The sequence below is a fragment of the Peromyscus californicus genome, unplaced genomic scaffold (assembly GCF_007827085.1).
Source record: "Peromyscus californicus insignis strain IS unplaced genomic scaffold, ASM782708v3 Scaffold_2__1_contigs__length_46816999, whole genome shotgun sequence".
NCBI classification, from domain to species: domain Eukaryota; kingdom Metazoa; phylum Chordata; class Mammalia; order Rodentia; family Cricetidae; genus Peromyscus; species Peromyscus californicus.
Genome location: NW_026294540.1, coordinates 26,658,469 through 26,676,386, shown reverse-complemented (window position 1 = coordinate 26,676,386; position 17,918 = coordinate 26,658,469). Strand labels below are relative to the sequence as shown.

Below are 17,918 nucleotides of genomic sequence, written 5' to 3'. Positions count from 1 at the left end.
CAAGAGCTTTCATCTGCTGAAAAAGCCACCTCACTGGCCCCTGACAGGCATTCTTAGGACTGATGTGAGGTCTTCATACGTTCATGGCAGGCACTGTACCAGCTGCCATCTCCTGCCTTCATCTCCATTGGGGTTTTCTGTTTTAATGGATTCTTGCTATATAACCCCCGAAGGCCTGAAATTCAAGATCTTCCTGTGTCAGCCTCCCTAGAACTGGGATTGCAGGTGACCACTACCACACTTAAGCTGGGGGGGGTCCTACTTTGCCCCACAGCACCCCTGCAACAGCATGCCCCCTCTAAATGGTTCACCACACATCCTGCCATGCAAGGGACTCCAGACTTCCTCCAGATCCTCCTACCACTTACCTTTGAACCCCCCATACTCTCCTAAGTTGCTTTTGAACCTGCATCTCCATCCCACCTTCCAGCTTCCTGTCCACTGAATAAAGCAGGTGTGGTGGGGCATACCTGTAATCCCAGATAGGTAGTGAGTTCAAGGCCAGCCTGGGCTACATGAGACTTTTTTTTTTTTTTTTTTTAGGTTTTTTCGAGACAGGGTTTCTCTGTGCAGCTTTGCGCCTTTCCTGGATCTCGCTCTCTAGACCAGGCTGGCCTCGAACTCACAAAGATCCGCCTGCCTCTGCCTCCCAAGTGCTGGGATTAAAGGCGTGCACCACCACCGCCCGGCTACATGAGACTTTTTTAAAAACAATAGCAAGTAAGCCGTTCAGCTCTCTGTGACCTAAGACTACAGCACATAAGTGTCTCTGTGAATAAGCCTCTTCCACCAAGTACACTCAGACACTAGCCAGCCTCAGCAACCGTGTGTCACTTCTTCAGCAGGGGCCTTCCCTTTGTCAGTCGTGGGGAGTGCAAAGGGACACTCATCATGCATGCTAGGTGCACACCTGTTAGGTTCTGCAGGCCTTGCGTAGCCTGTTGAGCACACACCTCTGAGAGGACTAGCAGGCAGCTGGAGCTGTGGGTAAGACCTGCCTCCCAGACAGTCGCCAGCCCTCTGCTGTCTGTTAGGTGCAGGCAGCCATGATTTTGACCTTGCTGTAGGTTAAAGGACACAAACCTAGGAGAAATCTGTTTATCATGCTGGGGACGCATGCTACTCTTGACAGTAGTCAATGACTAAGATGGATGATCTGCCAAATGGGCCCTTCGCATGGGTGAGTCAGGGTGAATTCACAGTACGATTCCTTTGCTGCTTCCGACACACAAACAACATTTGCTAGGTTTCAGACCCTGTTGTCTGGTGACCCAAGGGCAAGTGGAGAGAAGAAATCTGATTTACAGGATTCATACTGCCTTAAAGATGGATTCAGGCCATTTCTGCCCCTACACTCATCTCTTTTACATGTCTCACAAAGCAGTTCAGTTGTTTTCTTAACCTGATTTTTTTCCATGCTGAGCACACAACTTTATGACACAGTGGGACTTTGTACCAATTGAGGACATTACACAGGCTTATTGGATTCAATTGTGGTTCCATTTCTGGTTTTGTTCTTTCTAGGCGCTCATATAAAATATTTGTGTTTTTAATGTATACCCCTCTCCCTGGATACAGAAGAGCTTGTTAGTCCAAATATATAGAAAAGAGTTCTGGGGGGAGATGGCTTAGTGGTAACAGCATTTGCTACGTAAGAATGAGGACTGAGTTCAAACCCCCAGCACCCACGTACGAAGTCAGGTGTTACTTCATGCCTACTGTAGCCCTGTGCTCAGGGGACCGATACAGAAGGGTCGCTAGGACTTTCTGGCCTCAAGCCTAGCTCCAGGTACAGTGAGAAACCCTGTCTCAAGGGAATAAAGGGTGATAGAACAGGACATCTGATCCTCTGGCCTCTGGATGGGCACGTACACCTGCACATACATGCACATGTATCACACATACTAAATAATATTCATATGTATATGCCATAAGCTGAAAATAGTCTTTCCCGTTGTGAACATTTCAATAAGATGGCAATGTTTTCTTTTTTGTTCTTTCTCTGGTTATCTGTTGGTTTTTGCTTTTGCTTTGCACAGCCATAGATGTGATTCAAGGCGCTGCACGTGCTCAGCAGCTGCTGCTTTGCCACTGTACCACACCCCAGCCCAGGCCACGGTATTTTTGGCTACCTGCAGCTGTGCTGATAATGTTACTTAGGGACTTGTTACAGCTTGAAGGGGCAGCAAACAAGAGAAGACCCAGAAGGTCCTGCCTTTGGACTCTGGCCAACATCATCAGTCAGTCACCTATTAGCCACTGGGGGGAATAGCTATCAATTAGAGCTTTATGTTGAATATAGACCTTCTTAGGGAAAAAGTACATTTCAATACAATTACCATCACTCAGGCCTGGTATAACCACACCTTGCCTGAGCCCTCCTATGTGGCCCCATGGTATGTCAGCCTCAGTGGAAATGAGGAAAGAAGGTGTGCCAAATACAGAATACAGCCAAGGACAAACTAGGTCTTGTGGATTGGAGTCATTCACACTCCCTTCTCGATGCTCTCTGTGTCACTGGAAATTAGGACACAACCAGTCTTTATTCTAGACACCCCCAAACCAGGCCCCAGGCAGTGTGCTGGGCTCATGGGTGAGACCACTCAGGAGAGGCAGGGCTGCACACTGTATTAGCTTTCCTGTTGCTGTGACTAGATGCCTGACAGAGCAGCTGAAGGAAGGAAAGCCACTGCTCACGCATTGAGGGGACGCTGCCTGTCATGGCGGGGAAGTTACGCCAGGAGCTTGAGCGGCCGGCCACACGGTATCTGCCATCAGGAAGCAGAGAGGGAACGCTGGTGCTCAGCTCACCTCCTCCTTTCTATGCAGTTCAGGAGCCTAGCCCGTGGAATGAACTGTCCACATCCAGAGTGGATCTCCCACAGCAATTACTCAGCCTAAAAACCCCCTCACAGGCATGCCCAAGGCTGGTCTCTTCAGTGATTCTGCATCCTCTCACTGGCCATATTAACCATCACACTCAGCCAGAGGGCACCATCAGTGACCCCCAACAAGACGCAGACTATTCTAAAGCAAGGAGCATGTGATGCCTGATGGTCTCCACACCAGCTCTGGTGCCACTCTTAGTATGGGCTAGATGAGCAAAGGGCATGGTTCTCTAAAGTAAGCAGGACCACCAAGCCCCTGGGTTGATGCAGAGCAGGCATGCCACCTTTCTTTGGTCCCCTTCTTCATCCACTGACCTCAGCACCTCTGGTAGTGTCACAAAAAAGCAATCTGAGCTGGGCAGTGGTGGCGCACGCCTTTAATCCCAGCACTCGGGAGGCAGAGGCAGGCAGATCTCTGTGAGTTCGAGGCCAGCCTGGACTACCAAGCGAGTTCCAGGAAAGGCGCAAAGCTACACAGAGAAACCCTGTCTTGAAAAACCAAAAAAAAAAAAAAGCAATCTGATCCCAAGACTTGTCTCCTTGGACCACCATGGAGACCACCAGCTGAGGCATTGGGCTCCAGAGTCTTTGTAACCATATGACTATCTAGCCTCCTAGGCAACGCTCACCTGAAATGATCTCTCCACATTGTATCGTGTAGAAACCAGAGGACACCTTTGGTTTTCATTCCGTAGGCACCACCACCTTGTGTTTTGAGACAGTCTCTCTCACTAGGCTGGAGCTCACTGAGTACACCATGATGACTGACCAGTGAGCCCTGGGGTCAGCCTGCTGTGCCTGCGCGGTGATGGGATGACAGCTCTGCACCGCCATGCCTGGCTTTGAACATGGCTCTAAGGAGAGAGCTCAGATCCCCATGCTTGCAAGGCTTCACCGTCTGAGCCATCTCTCCACCTCCTGCCCATATGTTTTGTTCTGGAAAACACAGAAGAAATAATCACATGTATTAGGCTCAACCCTCTGTCCCTCTGAATTACCAGAATCATGGGGTTTGATTAGAACAAATCATAGCAATCATAATGACATATTTTTTTAGCAAAATGCCCTGATATTAAGCCTTCAGAAACCTTTTATTTGAACCTTTAGTAGATTTTTTTGTCTTTGTTGGTGTTATTTTTATTCCTTTAATGCAGAAAATTGGAGGTTACACTTAATGAAAAACCTATGAAATAACAGATAGTCCTGAGAACTACCACACGCTACCTTCTAGAACAGGGGATTTAATTAACATTTCCTAAGGAAGCGAAGTCAGTGTACGTGGTGAAAGATGAATGTCTTCAGCAGCCATTCTTGCTGTGTTTAATTCTAGAAAGCACTCCAAAGACCTCTGCCAGCTGCAGCCCTGCCCCTGAGTCCCCAATGAGCTCCAGCGAATCTGTGAAGAGTCTCACCGAGCTGGTCCAGCAGCCCTGTCCCGCCATTGAGACCAGTAAAGAAGGCAAACCACCAGAACCCAGCGACCCACCCGCCTCAGACTCCCAACCCACAACACCGCTGCCTCTCTCTGGACACTCAGCCCTCAGCATCCAAGAATTAGTAGCCATGTCTCCCGAGCTGGACACCTACGGCATAACCAAGAGGGTCAAAGAGGTGCTGACGGACAACAACCTCGGTAGGTCCCACTGCCAGGTCACCAGGCATCCAGTTGTTTCCTGTTTGAAGCCTTGAAAGGGTAAGGGAAGGGGCTGCAGGCTGAGCCAGGCAAAGACTCTAAAATCTCCAGACATTCAACTTTTTTACTTTGCCACACACAGTTGTTATACACAAAGTTCACAAAAGAAATTAAAAACAGAACTCTCTTAATATTTAAAGTTTGATTTTGTACTGGGCTACATTGATAACTGTCGAGCTACATGTTGGACATGCCTAATGGTAACAGTATACTTTAAAGAACCTGGTCCTGGAGCTGTGGCTCAGAGGCAGAGCATATGCCTAAAATTGCCCAATAAGGGACCTGGGGGATTGGCTCAGCTCAGTGGTAGCCTGCCCAGGATCCCCTAGTGTGGTGCTGGGGGCATGGCTTACTGGTAGAGCACCTACCTAGAATACTTGAAACCCTGGGTTCCATCCAAACAACAAAAAAAACCATGAAATATCTTACAGTGTGAATCCTAGCCCGCTCACTAGAGTACAAGAACCTTAGGAGTCAATCCTGGCCCCTCTCAACATACCTTAGAAGACAGCCTGTAAGCCAGAGCAGATCAGGTGGCCCACAGAGGCTTCCCGTATTAGGACATGCCCTGTAGAGCCTAAATCCATAGTGGATCCCAGGGTGGATCAGCTCAATCCTGCAGCATTAGGTGACTTCATGGACATCAAAAACAAGGTCCACTCCTGCTGTGGGGCAAGCCATGTGTGCCATGAAAGCCAGCCCCTCGGTGATGCTGGCTTGATCCTGCCCATCACAGGTTGGTGACTCTCAGTAGCTCTCAGGCCCTACCTAGCAGTTCGAAGCCACCTAATCCTGCTGCTGCTATTTCTGCTGCTCTGCAGTTGGTCACCCTCATGGTGTCAGCCTCAGGCCGTATGCCTTAGACATGCGGTAGCTACCTGGGCTCTCTTGCTGCTGGAGAGGAGCTCTGTGGCTCTACGAATATTAGGGCATCTTGCCATTGTTATGTCATCATGCCCTCCTGGACAGGCATGGCAGGAAAAACTGCAGCTTCTCTGCAGGTCCTGTGTCCTCACGAGTCCCAAGTGAAAATGTCAATGAAAGGAGCCCTGAGACAGCCCCACAGAATGGCTGGAACTATGCAACACTTTCTAGGGGACCTGCATGTCTCACCTTTCCCAAGATAGAATAAGACAAGAAGAACATCGCGGTTGAGGCTGGAGAGAGAGCTCAGTCTGTGAAGTGCTTGCCACGAAGCACCAAGTTCAATCCCCAAAACCCATGTAAAAAATGCCAAGCATTGAGCCATGCAGTGGTAGCATACACCTTTAATCCCAGCACTGGGGAGGCAAAGGCAGGCAGATCTCTGTGAGTTCGAGGCCAGCCTGGTCTACAGAGTGAGTTCTAGGGTGGTTATATAGAAAAACCCTATCTCGAGAAACAAAAACAAACAAATAAAATAAATTGCCAAGCATAGTGGCAGGTTTATGATGCTTGTGTGAGGGAGGCAGGGACAGGAGGATCCTTGAGGTTCCCAGCCAACCAGCCAATCTAGCTGAAGTCCAGGCCAGTGGAAGAACTGTCTTAAAAATACAGGGGGAGAGCCAGAAAAATGGCTCATGGCACTTGCCGCCAAACCTAATGACCTGAGTTTAATCCCTGAAGCCCACAGAGTAGACGTGGAGAACCTACTCTTACAAGTTATCCTCTGGCACACACACACACACACACGCCCTAAATAAATAATATAAAAGGAAAAATTTAAATGAAGGTGGACTGTGCCTAAGGAATGACAGCCAAAAGTGTCCTCTGGCCGCCACATGTGTACACATACACACACACAAACATGTGTGCACAGACACACAAACACAAGTTGCTACTGAGCTGCAGTGAAGTCTGCAGTGACTTACAATCTGGAGTCAGACCCACCCATCATCTTGAGTCCCCTATATCCCATTTGTGCAATGTATTGTCCCAAACAGAACACAGGAAAAAAGAACATCCGCTGAGAACCATTGTAATTGCTCATTCATAAAAAAATGAAAATTTAGCTGCTGATTTGAGAACAGCCCAAAGCCCATATGTTCATCGGTTATTGAAATGTGGAAGGATTCCTACACTTGAGTCATCCCCTTCTTCAGAGACTTGTCACGAGTCCAAGGAAGCAGGCCGATTACTCCTGCTACCCACTCCCAGTTAGAAAGCACCCTTCCGTGTAAACATTGAGAACAGCAGAAGAAAAACCTCCTTTCAAGCCACCAAGTTGTAAGATCGCAGTTTGGAAATGACAGACACTGGAGCCTCCTCCTTGGCATCACTAACCAGCTTCCATTCCTACTGGAGACTTAGTTGGCATATATTACATGAAGCTAGAGCAGTGCCCTGCTGGTCTACACAACTTTCCAGTCTTGCATAGGACCAGTTATTAACCTGAAAAACTGCCAAGAAAGCCTGTAGCCCATCACCTGGGCTTAGCAATCAGAAGTAATTCCCATGGTAGCTCTAACTGGTCTTAAGGCTTGTGGGGAAAGTTATCTGCCTCACACAGGACTCTGGATGTAGCTGTGGGCACAGAGTGGCCAGCGTCAAACTGCATCAGGCAGCAGAGATGACCCCTGGTCAAGATCCAAATGTACTCCCAACTTGGATCCTGGCATGTTCAAACACTCTACCACTGAGCCACACCCCAGCTCCTCACTGGGGGATTCTAGGCAGGTGCTCTACCACTGAGCCACACCCCAGCCCCTCACTGGGGGATTCTAGGCAGGTGCTCTACTGCTGAGCCACACCCCAGCCCCTCACTGGGGGACTCTAGGCAAATGCTTTACCACTGAACTATACCCTTAACTTAGTAAATTTAAGTTAAAGTGGGGTGTGCCCCCTAAACTAAATTTGGCTACACAGTCAACCATATTTATAGTATATAGCGCCACGTCATTTCCTCTGGTTGTTCCCTATAGTGTTTCAGTTCATAGCTGAAGACATTACCATAGATAGCATAAGCCAGCCTCCGTAATCTCTAGCTGCACTGTGGAACTGGCACATTCTGCCTAGCATCCTATGTCCCAGATACTGTGTTAGCCCAAACGGTGGCCTTTCTGATCCCAATCTCCACTTCCACCTTCCAGAATGAGCTTCTGTTCGTTCAAGCTTTTCCCATCAGTCCACGTAGGTCATAATAGATCTGATATATAGCTTTAAGAATGGCAGCCCTCTCCCCACCACACAGGAATGGCTTTCATGAGGAAGCAAACCTTGGTGTATGTATGTGCATGTTGCATGTACACATACATGGAGATCAGAAGTCAGTGTGGATGCCCTCCTCAAACTCTTTCTACCTTCATTTTGGGGACAAGATCTTTCAGTGCCCCTGAGCATACTGTTAGGACTAGACTGGCTGACCATTGCGTCGCAGGGTTTCCCTGCCTTCCCCTCCCAGCCCAGGGATTACAGCACACACCACTGTGCCCAGCTTTTTATATGAGTGCTGGGATCGAACTCAGGTCTTCATGCGTGCACACAGTAAGCCATCTCTTCCAGCCCTCAAGCCCTTCTTCTAAGCCTGTGACACAGTGCACGCTTGGGGGTTCTTGCACCCTCCAGAACCATCTGCCTGGGATCAGCCCAAGGCGGGCTGCTTATCCTGCCTGGGAGAAGACAGGGATCCAGGGGAGGTCTGAGCTTCTCTAAGCCACATCAAGCAAAGGCAGTTTAGACTGCAGAAGCAGTACAGCCAGTGAGCCTTTCGATCCCAGAGCTTCCAGACCCTCCTCACTCCTGCTGTGACCCAGGGGTCAAGTGCTCATTCTCTCAGCAAGACCCTTGACCTTGCTAATCATAAAAAGACACCCAGCTGGCCTCTGGCTAGGAGCTGCCTGTGAGAGCTGAGCAGCTGCCACTCCACCTTCTGGGTTTGTGCTTAGGGATCTCACTGCCGCGGACAGACACTGCAGCGCCCGCCCTCAGCTCACCTGGCTCCTGGAAGCTTGGCTTTTTCCCTTTCTTTCCTATTCCCCGAGGCTATTGTTGTGTGGTTTACGCTAACCTGGAATTCCCTATGTAGCCCTGGCTGACGTAAAACTGCTGGTCCTCCTGCCTCAGCCTCCCAAGTGCTGGAATTACAAGTGTGTAATTCTGACCATACCTGCTACCTGGAGGCTCTTCTGAAAGCCTAGTCCCCCGTCATGTACATGTAGAACGCAAGTGTATTCAAACCCCTTGCCAATCAAGTTGTGAGAAGACAAGTGAGAGAGATGTTTCGGTGCTGAAGCCGTAGGTCTGAGGTGGAGCACCTGCCTAGAATCCCCCAGTGAGAGACAGGGGCGTGGCTCAGTAAGAGACTACTCCCCTCACATGCACACAGCCCTAGGTTCTATATCCAGCCTGTAAAAACCGAAGAAAAAGATTTCTACAAAGTGTTGCTGTAGGCCAGGCCTCCACAGTCCAGACTATGGGCCACTGAACCACGTGTCTCGGTTCAGGTTCTTAGCGCCTGCTTGCCCTCTGTCTGTCACTGACCATCTCTCACATCTGCTTTCCAGGTCAGCGTTTATTTGGGGAGACCATCCTGGGGCTCACCCAGGGCTCTGTCTCCGACCTCCTTGCCCGCCCAAAGCCCTGGCACAAGCTCAGTCTGAAAGGCCGAGAGCCCTTTGTCCGAATGCAGCTGTGGCTGAACGACCCCAACAACGTGGAGAAGCTGATGGACATGAAGCGGATGGAGAAGAAAGGTACTGCCCCCACCCAGGCACCGTCTCATTCACACATGCGCTTTCTGGACGTCTTCCCACAGAGCTGGGACATGGGGCTCCGTAAGGCAGGGAGGGCACCGTAGTTTAGATGAGCATCAGCCAATGAGTAGCTAAAAGGACAAGGGAGACTTGTCCTTCTTTGGGGCCAAGATATAAATAAAGATCTTGTGACCCGTGGGCACATCACAGTCTGTGGTAATGGCTCATTTATTACATCTGTTACATCATTTACTGTGTGTGTACCTCATGCTAAAAGCCTGTGAAGATGGTGAAGAGCTCATTAAGATATATATATTAATGAGCTGGGATTATAGCTAGCTTGTAGAGTACTTGCTTGGCATGTTAAGACCTCCAGTACTGGGAGAAATACAAGAAAGAAATGCCTTTTGAATCAGACATGATAGTACATGCCTGTAAAGGAGAGGCTGGGGCTATAGCCTGGGTGTAGAGTACTCTCCTAGCGTGTAAAAAGCCCTGGGTTTGCCAGGCCGTGGTGGCGCACGCCTTTAACCCCCGCACTCTCGAGGCAGAGCCAGGTGGATCTCTGAGTTCGAGGCCAACCTGGTCTACAGAGCGAGATCCAGGACAGCCAGGGCTACACAGAGGAACCCTGTCTGGGGGGGTGGGGGAGCCTTGGGTTCTATCCCTCACCCTGGGAAGCTGAGAGGAGAGTTGTGATTGTTGGTACCATTATGCCAAAGGTCTGCCACACTGGGACCTCAGGATGCCTCTGCCCATCAGAAGTGTGCTCTCCACCCATAAAGGGCCACTTCAACTGGTTATGGCCCAACCTAAGGTGTGACCCAGGCCATAGCCCCCAGGGCAGCTCCAGGTAACACCACATACTTGAAAAGCCTAGTGATTTCCCAACTTTTAAATTTACTGTGTTAAATTTCAAGCAAAAATACAAAGAATGATATGAAGAACCAATAGACAAGCTGGGAAAGGGCACGGGTCTTTAAAGGTACCACTTGAGAGGCTGAGACAGGATATAACTCAGTTCTTAGCATGCACACGGCCCTGGGCTCCTCCCCAGCACTTCAACCAAGGAGGTGACCCATGTCTTTATCCCAGCATTCAGGAAGTGGGGACAGGAGGGTCAGTTCAAAGTCATCTTTGCCGCATGGTGAGTCTGAGGCAATCTTAGAGAAGGGAAGAGTGAGTAGACCAGACTGAGCAGCTCAGTGAGACCCGCCCAGGTTCAAGAATAAGACAACGAGCAAAAGAAGCTAGTAAACACTGCTGTTGAGTTTCCACAGTCCCCAGGACTTACCCAGATAAAGTAGAGCGCCCCACTTCCTGTCAAAGCCAAGACCAGCCACCACAGGTGTGGCAGCACAGGTGTGACAGCACAGGTGTGACACCAGGCCACTTCCACCCCGACCCTTCAGATGTCCACAGAGAAGCTTGTTCATCCCCTCTTCCCTTTCCTGACCCCAAATCAGATGCTCCGGGCTTTCCAGGCCTCCAGCTTCCTTCCACGTGGGCTCTGGTGCCATCTTGTGTCACAGAAGTGTTACTGTCTCCGTGGAGCCCACACCTTGGGGCATCCAGGGCCCCCCCGGAACGGCTGTTAAGCCTTATTTCCTAGGGCTACTAGACAGGAAAGGCTTCACTAGTCTTCTCAGGCAACTGGGCACTTGACCTGTCAGTGACATAGCAGGGACTGCTTGGGCCTCCCCGTGGTGCCCGTGATAACTGTCATTCCTGAGCATCTAGAGCACTGGTTCTCAACCTTCCTAATGCTGCGACCCTTTAATACAGTTCCCAAACATAAAGTTATTTTTGTTGCTACTTCATAACTGTAATTTTGCTACTGTTATGAACCGTATTAAAAATATCTGTATTTTCTGATGGTCTTAGGTGACCCCTGTGAAATGATCATTCAACCCCCAGAGAGGTTGTGACCACAGGCTGAGAACTCCTGATCTAGAGTTTGGCTCTCCTCACCCACCACTCCCCTCTTCCCTTTCTCCATCTCTCTCTCTCTCTCATATATATGACAGTCTCTTGGAGCCAAACATGACCTCGAACTCTTGATCATCCTCTCTCCGTTTCCAATTCATTATGTAGCCCAGGCTGTCCTGGAATTCATAGTGGTCCTGCCTCAGCTTTTGGAGTGCTGGAGTTAGAGACATCCACCACCACATCTGGTTTATGCAGTGCTGGGAATGGAGTCCTCCAGTGAGCCACATCCCCAGTCCCAGTATGTGCCTTCTCAGTAGTTTTCTTGGTAATAAAATAGTAGAGTTCAGTCGCTGCCCAGCATATAGCCCTCTCCTTGCAACCAAGGGTGATGAAAATACCAACCTCTCCGGAGGGCAAGTGTTAGAAACAGCAGAAGTAGTCAGGTAGTTGGGCAGTAAGTGAGAATTATTAACCTGTGTTCCTTTAAAACAGTGTCAGGTGTGGAGACACATATCCATAATCCCAGCACTCCCGAGGCTACATAGTTCCATGCTAACCAGGACTGTATATTGAGAGAAACAGAGACAGCTCAGTCAGTAAAGTGCCTGCCTTGCGAGCAAGAGGACCTGAATTTCAGCCCCACGACACACTTTAAAAAAAAAAAAAGAATTGGGTGTGTTGGCACACCTGCCCTTAATCCTAACAGGGAGGCAGAAGCAGGTGGATCTCTGCAGTTCCAGGTCTACATAACAACATAGTAAGTCCCAGGACAGCCAGGGCTGTACAGAGAGACCTTGTCTTTAAAAAAAGAAAAAGGCATATACTTAATTCCAACACAGGGAGGCAGAAAGACTGGTAGCTCCCTGGGGCTCCTTGGCAAACCATCCTAACCTGTTAGATGAGTGCCAGACCAGTAAGAGACCCTGCTTCAAAACTAAGAGAAAGGAAGAGCTGGAGAAGCAGCCCGGTGCTTGAGAGCACCTGCTGCTCTTGAAAAGGACCTCGGGCTGGAGAGATGGCTCAGAGGTTAAGAGCACCAACTGCTCTTCCAGAGGTCCTGAGTTCAATTCCCAGCACCTACATGGTGGTTCACAACCATCTGTAGTGAGATCTGGTGCCCTCTTCCGTATACATAATAAAGAAAGAAAAAGAAAAGGACCTCATCCGGTCCCCAGCACCCCTGTGACACATGCCTGTAACCCAGGACCCATGGAATCTGACCTCTCTAGCACTGTGCTCACTGCACATACTCCTCTCCCCCCCCCCCCACATACACATACGCATAATTTAAAAAGAGATTAGGGTGGATGGCGCCTGAGGAACATCACTGGAGGTTGTCCTCTGGCCTCCACATGCATTATGTACACATATGTACATAACGCACTGTTGGCCATAACAGAGATACACAACAGAGAGCCCACACAGCATCCCAGAACCTCAGTTCCACCACTGCCCGTTCTCATATACCTACAGGATCACTCAGGTACACCCTAAGCAAGATCTCATCCTCATGACCCTCCCCACCCAGTCTCCATAAGTGAAAAACTCCTGTCTCCATCATCTGCCAATCACTTTACATTTCCTCAAGCCAATGGCCTTCTCTCATGCCCTTGTCTGCGTCAGCCAGGAAATGACCACATGGATGACCTTCCTTTTCACTCCTGCACGCAGGTATCAAGTTTTAGACCTCCTCCTCCTCACCTTTGGCCTGCCCCTGTTACCAGCCCAAGCTCTTCCTCCTTCTCGACCCTAACCTCGGACTCTTGACCCCCAGTCATCCTATTTCCTGCCACCTCCTTCTCTTTGCTCCACTTCCCTAGGATGGGCCTCTGCATTTCTGGCATCCCTCCCTCTTCTCTGGCCACAGTGCTCCTCTCCCCAAATATCTTCCCACTCCTGCAGCCCTGGTAGTGCTGTGTCTCATCACACTCCTCCGTTCCCCCTGGGCTGCTGAGTGCGTCTGGAGTCTGAGTTGGGCCTGGACCATCTCTAACAGACTTGAACTTGTGTAGGGTCTCCAGAGTCATTCCACAGTCCTGACAGCCTCCCCATCCCCTTCTTACTATTTCTTCCCCATCACCCGCCTCTGCTTCCTACAGACATCAGAGTTCTGCCTTTATCTCAGGACCCTCTCTCTTGTTTCCATCTGTCCTTCCTCCTCCAGGCTCAGTCTAGCCACCTGGTCCTGTCCCGTCCCGTCCCGTGTCTCCCCCCCCCCCCCCCCCCCCCCCCCCCGTGCTTTCTCCATAGTCTCTCTCCTCAGCTTAGAGTCTGTTCCTTATCTCCGTGGGGAATGGTTGGGATCAAAGCCTCTGGAAGTCACATGTCTGGCTTTTCATTTCTTCCTTTCTTTCCTCTCCCTTCCCTGCCCTCCCTCCCTCCCTTCCCCTCCTCTTCTCCCTCCCTCCCTCCCTCCCTCCCTCCCTCCCTCCCTTCCTCCCCCTCCTCTTCTCCCTCCCTCCCTCCCTTCCCCTCCTCTTCTCCCTCCCTCCCTCCCTTCCCTCCTCTTCTCCCTCCCTCCCTCCCTCCCTTCCCTCCTCTTCTCCCTCCCTCCCTCCCTCCCTTCCTCCCTCCCTCCCTCCCTCCCTCCCTTCCTCCCCCTCCTCTTCTCCCTCCCTCCCTCCCTCCCTTCCCTCCTCTTCTCCCTCCCTCCCTCCCTCCCTTCCTCCCTCCCTCCCTCCCTCCCTCCCTTCTCCTCCTCTTCTCCCTCCCTCCCTTCCCCTCCTCTTCTCCCTCCCTCCCTTCCCCTCCTCTTCTCCCTCCCTCCCTCCCTCCCTTCCCCTCCTCTTCTCCCTCCCTCCCTCCCTTCCTTCCCCTCCTCTTCTCCCTCCCTCCCTCCCTCCCTCCCTCCCTCCCTCCCTCCCTCCCTTCCCCTCCTCTTCTCCCTCCCTCCCTCCCTCCCTCCCTTCCCCTCCTCTTCTCCCTCCCTCCCTCCCTCCCTCCCTCCCTCCCTTCCCCTCCTCTTCTCCCTCCCTCCCTTCCCCTCCTCTTCTCCCTCCCTCCCTTCCCCTCCTCTTCTCCCTCCCTCCCTTCCCCTCCTCTTCTCCCTCCCTCCCTCCCTTCCTCCCCCTCCTCTTCTCCCTCCCTCCCTCCCTCCCTCCCTCCCTTCCCCTCCTCTTCTCCCTCCCTCCCTTCCCCTCCTCTTCTCCCTCCCTCCCTTCCCCTCCTCTTCTCCCTCCCTCCCTCCCTCCCTCCCTCCCTCCCCCTCCTCTTCTCCCTCCCTCCCTCCCTTCCCCTCCTCTTCTCCCTCCCTCCCTTCCCCTCCTCTTCTCCCTCCCTCCCTCCCTCCCTCCCTCCCTCCCCCTCCTCTTCTCCCTCCCTCCCTTCCCCTCCTCTTCTCCCTCCCTCCCTCCCTCCCTTCCTTCCCCTCCTCTTCTCCCTCCCTCCCTCCCTCCCTTCCCCTCCTCTTCTCCCTCCCTCCCTCCCTCCCTTCCCCTCTTCTCCCTCCCTCCCTCCCTTCCCCTCCTCTTCTCCCTCCCTCCCTCCCTCCCTTCCCCTCCTCTTCTCCCTCCCTCCCTCCCTCCCTTCCCCTCCTCTTCTCCCTCCCTCCCTCCCTTCCCCTCCTCTTCTCCCTCCCTCCCTCCCTTCCCCTCCTCTTCTCCCTCCCTCCCTCCCTCCCTCCCTCCCTCCCTTCCTTCCTTGTTTTGAAGACTAGGTCTTACCTTATAGCCCGGTGTGATCCTGGACTAACAATTCTCCTGCCTCAACCTCCCCAGAGCAATTGCCTCCCAACACAGCAACTTCACTGGCCACCCTTGCTTCCTCCCTTCCCACCAGCCACTCAGCCTTTGCTGCCAACACCATGGATCCTCTCGCACTCTCCAGGGCTTGTTCTTCCCATATTACCAAGTCCAAAGTCCAGCCTGGTCCTTCCTAACGCTCCTCCCTATGGTGCTAGACGCTGCTGGCTGTCCATCCCCTCAAGGTTCTCCAGCCCTTCTATAACATCATTGGCCCCTGGCTGTCCTCATGCCCCTCTTGGCCCTTCGTAGCTTCTCCCTGGGAATGTCCTGTGATGATGTGCGGGGTCTGCCAGGGTTCCATTTTGATGGAGCTCTTGTCTCGCTCATTGACTCCATTATTACTGTCTTCCTTCCCTTTATTCTTCTTTTTTCCTTCCTTCCTTCCTTCTCTCTTCTCCTCACTCTTTTTCTCTTGACAGGGTCTCACATAGTCCAGGCTGACCGACACTATCCATGTATCCAAAGATGACTCTGACCACCTGATCCTCCTGCCTCCGCCTCTCAAGGGCTAGAATTATAAGCATCCACTACTTGGGCTTGGGTTTCCATTTTCTACACAGCCTCCTGGTGTCTTCTATACCACAGCCTACACTTACTAGTTGATCCAACATCATCCTTCAAGATGGCCTTGGAATCTCCTCTTTCGGAATGTCTCTGCCCTTTCCCAGCTCTGTTCAGTGACCTCCATTACCCCTCGGGGGCCTGACTGTCCCTGCCACCAGTGTCTTCATCACGCTGGACCATTCTGCAGCCCTTAGTTAACTGTCAGGGAGGGCAGGGATGGCTGGGAACCCACAGGACAGACAGCATGGTTCCACTGCAGGGCTTTGTTAGGCTGGGTGTTTTGTTCAGTTTTGAGTGCTAGGGCTCAAACCCAGGGTACCACACACCTAGACAAGCACCCCCCACTGAGTACACCCAGGGTACCACACACCTAGACAAGCACCCCCCACTGAGTACACCCAGGGTACCACACACCTAGACAAGCACTGCCCACTGAGTACACCCGAGCTATTTGCTTTTTGTCTTTCACACTAGGTCTCAGTATGTAGCCCAGACTGGCCTCAAACTCATGATCCTCCTGCCTCAGCTTCCTCACTGTTGGGACTACATACGTGCCCCACCACAGCCCGCCTGTAGGTTTTCAACATCTCTGTTCCCAGAACTGAGGCTTTGAGCTAGTTTCCCAGCTGTCCCTGAGTTCACCTGCTCTCTCTCTCCCTCTCTCTCTCCCTGCAGCCTACATGAAGCGGCGGCACAGCTCTGTCAGTGACAGCCAGCCCTGTGAGCCCCCCTCGGTGGGCATCGACTACAGCCAAGGCGCCAGCCCCCAGCCACAGCACCAGCTGAAAAAGCCTCGAGTAGTGCTGGCTCCAGAGGAGAAGGAAGCGCTGAAGCGAGCCTATCAGCAGAAGCCATACCCGTCACCAAAAACCATCGAGGAGCTTGCCACACAACTCAACCTGAAGACCAGCACCGTCATCAACTGGTTCCATAATTACAGGTAGAGCCTGTCGAGAGCTCCACAGCCTAGACCCCTGAGAACGCGCCCAACAGAGCACAGCGTGGCCCTTGGTCCCTGAAGGTTGTGCAATGTGAACAGCTGGGCAAAGAGGCTGCTGTCACACATGGCTGGCCTCCTCCGGGAACTGAGGAAACTTATTATTTAGTGTGTGCATGCGTGCATTTGTGCACGCTCACGTTATGTGGAGATCGGAGGACAGCTCTCAGGATTCAGTTCTCTCCGACCACCTTCTGGGATTCTGGGGTGGAGCTCAGTTTGTCAGTCTGTGTGCAGGGAGCCTCCTCCTGCTGATTCATCTTGCCAGTCATCATCATCATCATTTTAGACAGTGTCTCACTGCGTAGCCTTGTTTGGCCTAGGATTTGCTACGTAGACCAGGGTGGCCTCGAACCCAAAGATCTGCCTACCTCTAGCTCTTAAGAACTGCACCACCACATACAGCCCTACGGGCCTTTTTTTTAAAAGCTGGGGACTGGTAGGCTGCCACAGCAGGTAAAGGTCCCTGCCACCAAGCCTGGCTTCCTAAACTTGATCCTTGGCCCCACATGTAGAGGAAAAAACTGACTCCTGCAAGTTGTCTGGACTTCCACACATGTGCCATAGCATGTGGCCTCACCACACCTACTTCACACACACATGCAAAAAGAAAATTAAAATAAACCAAGAACAAGATCATTCAGAATTGGCCTAGGTTCAGGTGTGGCTTGGCAACAGAGCTCTTGTCTAGAATCCAGTGAGGAGCTGGAGGTGTGGCACAGTGGTACAGCCTTTGCCTGGCATAGACAACACCTTGCTTAAATCCCTACACCCCCCAAGCATCCTTCTCTGTACAGCTTTCTCGGTATCAAATCTGGGGCTGAGGCAGTGTATCTCAGTGGTAGAGCTGGGCACAAGGCCCTGCATTCCGTCACCAGCACTCAAGGAAATAAGTTAAAAGTTAGAAGATAATGCCGGGCATGGTGCTGCACACCTTTAATCCCAGTGTCTAGAAGACAGACAGAAGAATGGAAAGTTTGGGTCTATCCTGGGCTACAGAGTAAGTCCCTATCTCCAAAAGTAAACAAATAAATATATGTCCTCCAACCAGTACTCAGGATGGATAGTTCTATTTTACCAAGAAAAGTCCTACAGGCCCACCAAGGATGCAGTATATAAGGCCAACTCCTGCACTTCTGCCACCTCCAGCCCATCCACCTCTGCCTTACTGAACAGTTCAGGCCTCCTCTCGCTCCAAAGGCCCTGTAGGAGTTGGCATGGTGGTACACACCTGTAAACCTAGCACCTGGGAGGCTGAGGTAGGTAGTTCCAGCCCAACTCGGGCTACACGGTAAGGCCTGTCTCAGAAAGCAAGCCTGAGAGCAATCAAACTCAAAAGTCCACGTTCACTTCTTTACCTGAGTTGTGTAGCTAGCAACTGGCAGAGACAAACTTCAAACCATGCAGCATATCTGCATCCTAATTGTAAGATTT

The 17,918-nt window shown here is 51.5% G+C and overlaps 1 protein-coding gene across 8 annotated transcripts in view; it reads left to right on the top strand.

Annotated features, from left to right (window-relative positions):
- Window positions 1–17,918, top strand: part of Cux1 (cut like homeobox 1) — a 340,338-nt gene that overhangs the window by 290,578 nt on the left and 31,842 nt on the right. For 4 of the 8 annotated variants that reach the window (XM_052754025.1, XM_052754023.1, XM_052754024.1 and 1 more), the window contains 3 exons: window positions 4,219–4,521; window positions 9,063–9,251; window positions 16,163–16,427. The exons of the other annotated variants lie outside the window; for them this stretch is intronic. In XM_052754025.1, the coding sequence (XP_052609985.1) occupies window positions 4,219–4,521; window positions 9,063–9,251; window positions 16,163–16,427 (757 nt within the window). The remainder of the gene's footprint in view (window positions 1–4,218; window positions 4,522–9,062; window positions 9,252–16,162; window positions 16,428–17,918) is intronic. 8 annotated transcript variants of the gene reach the window in all.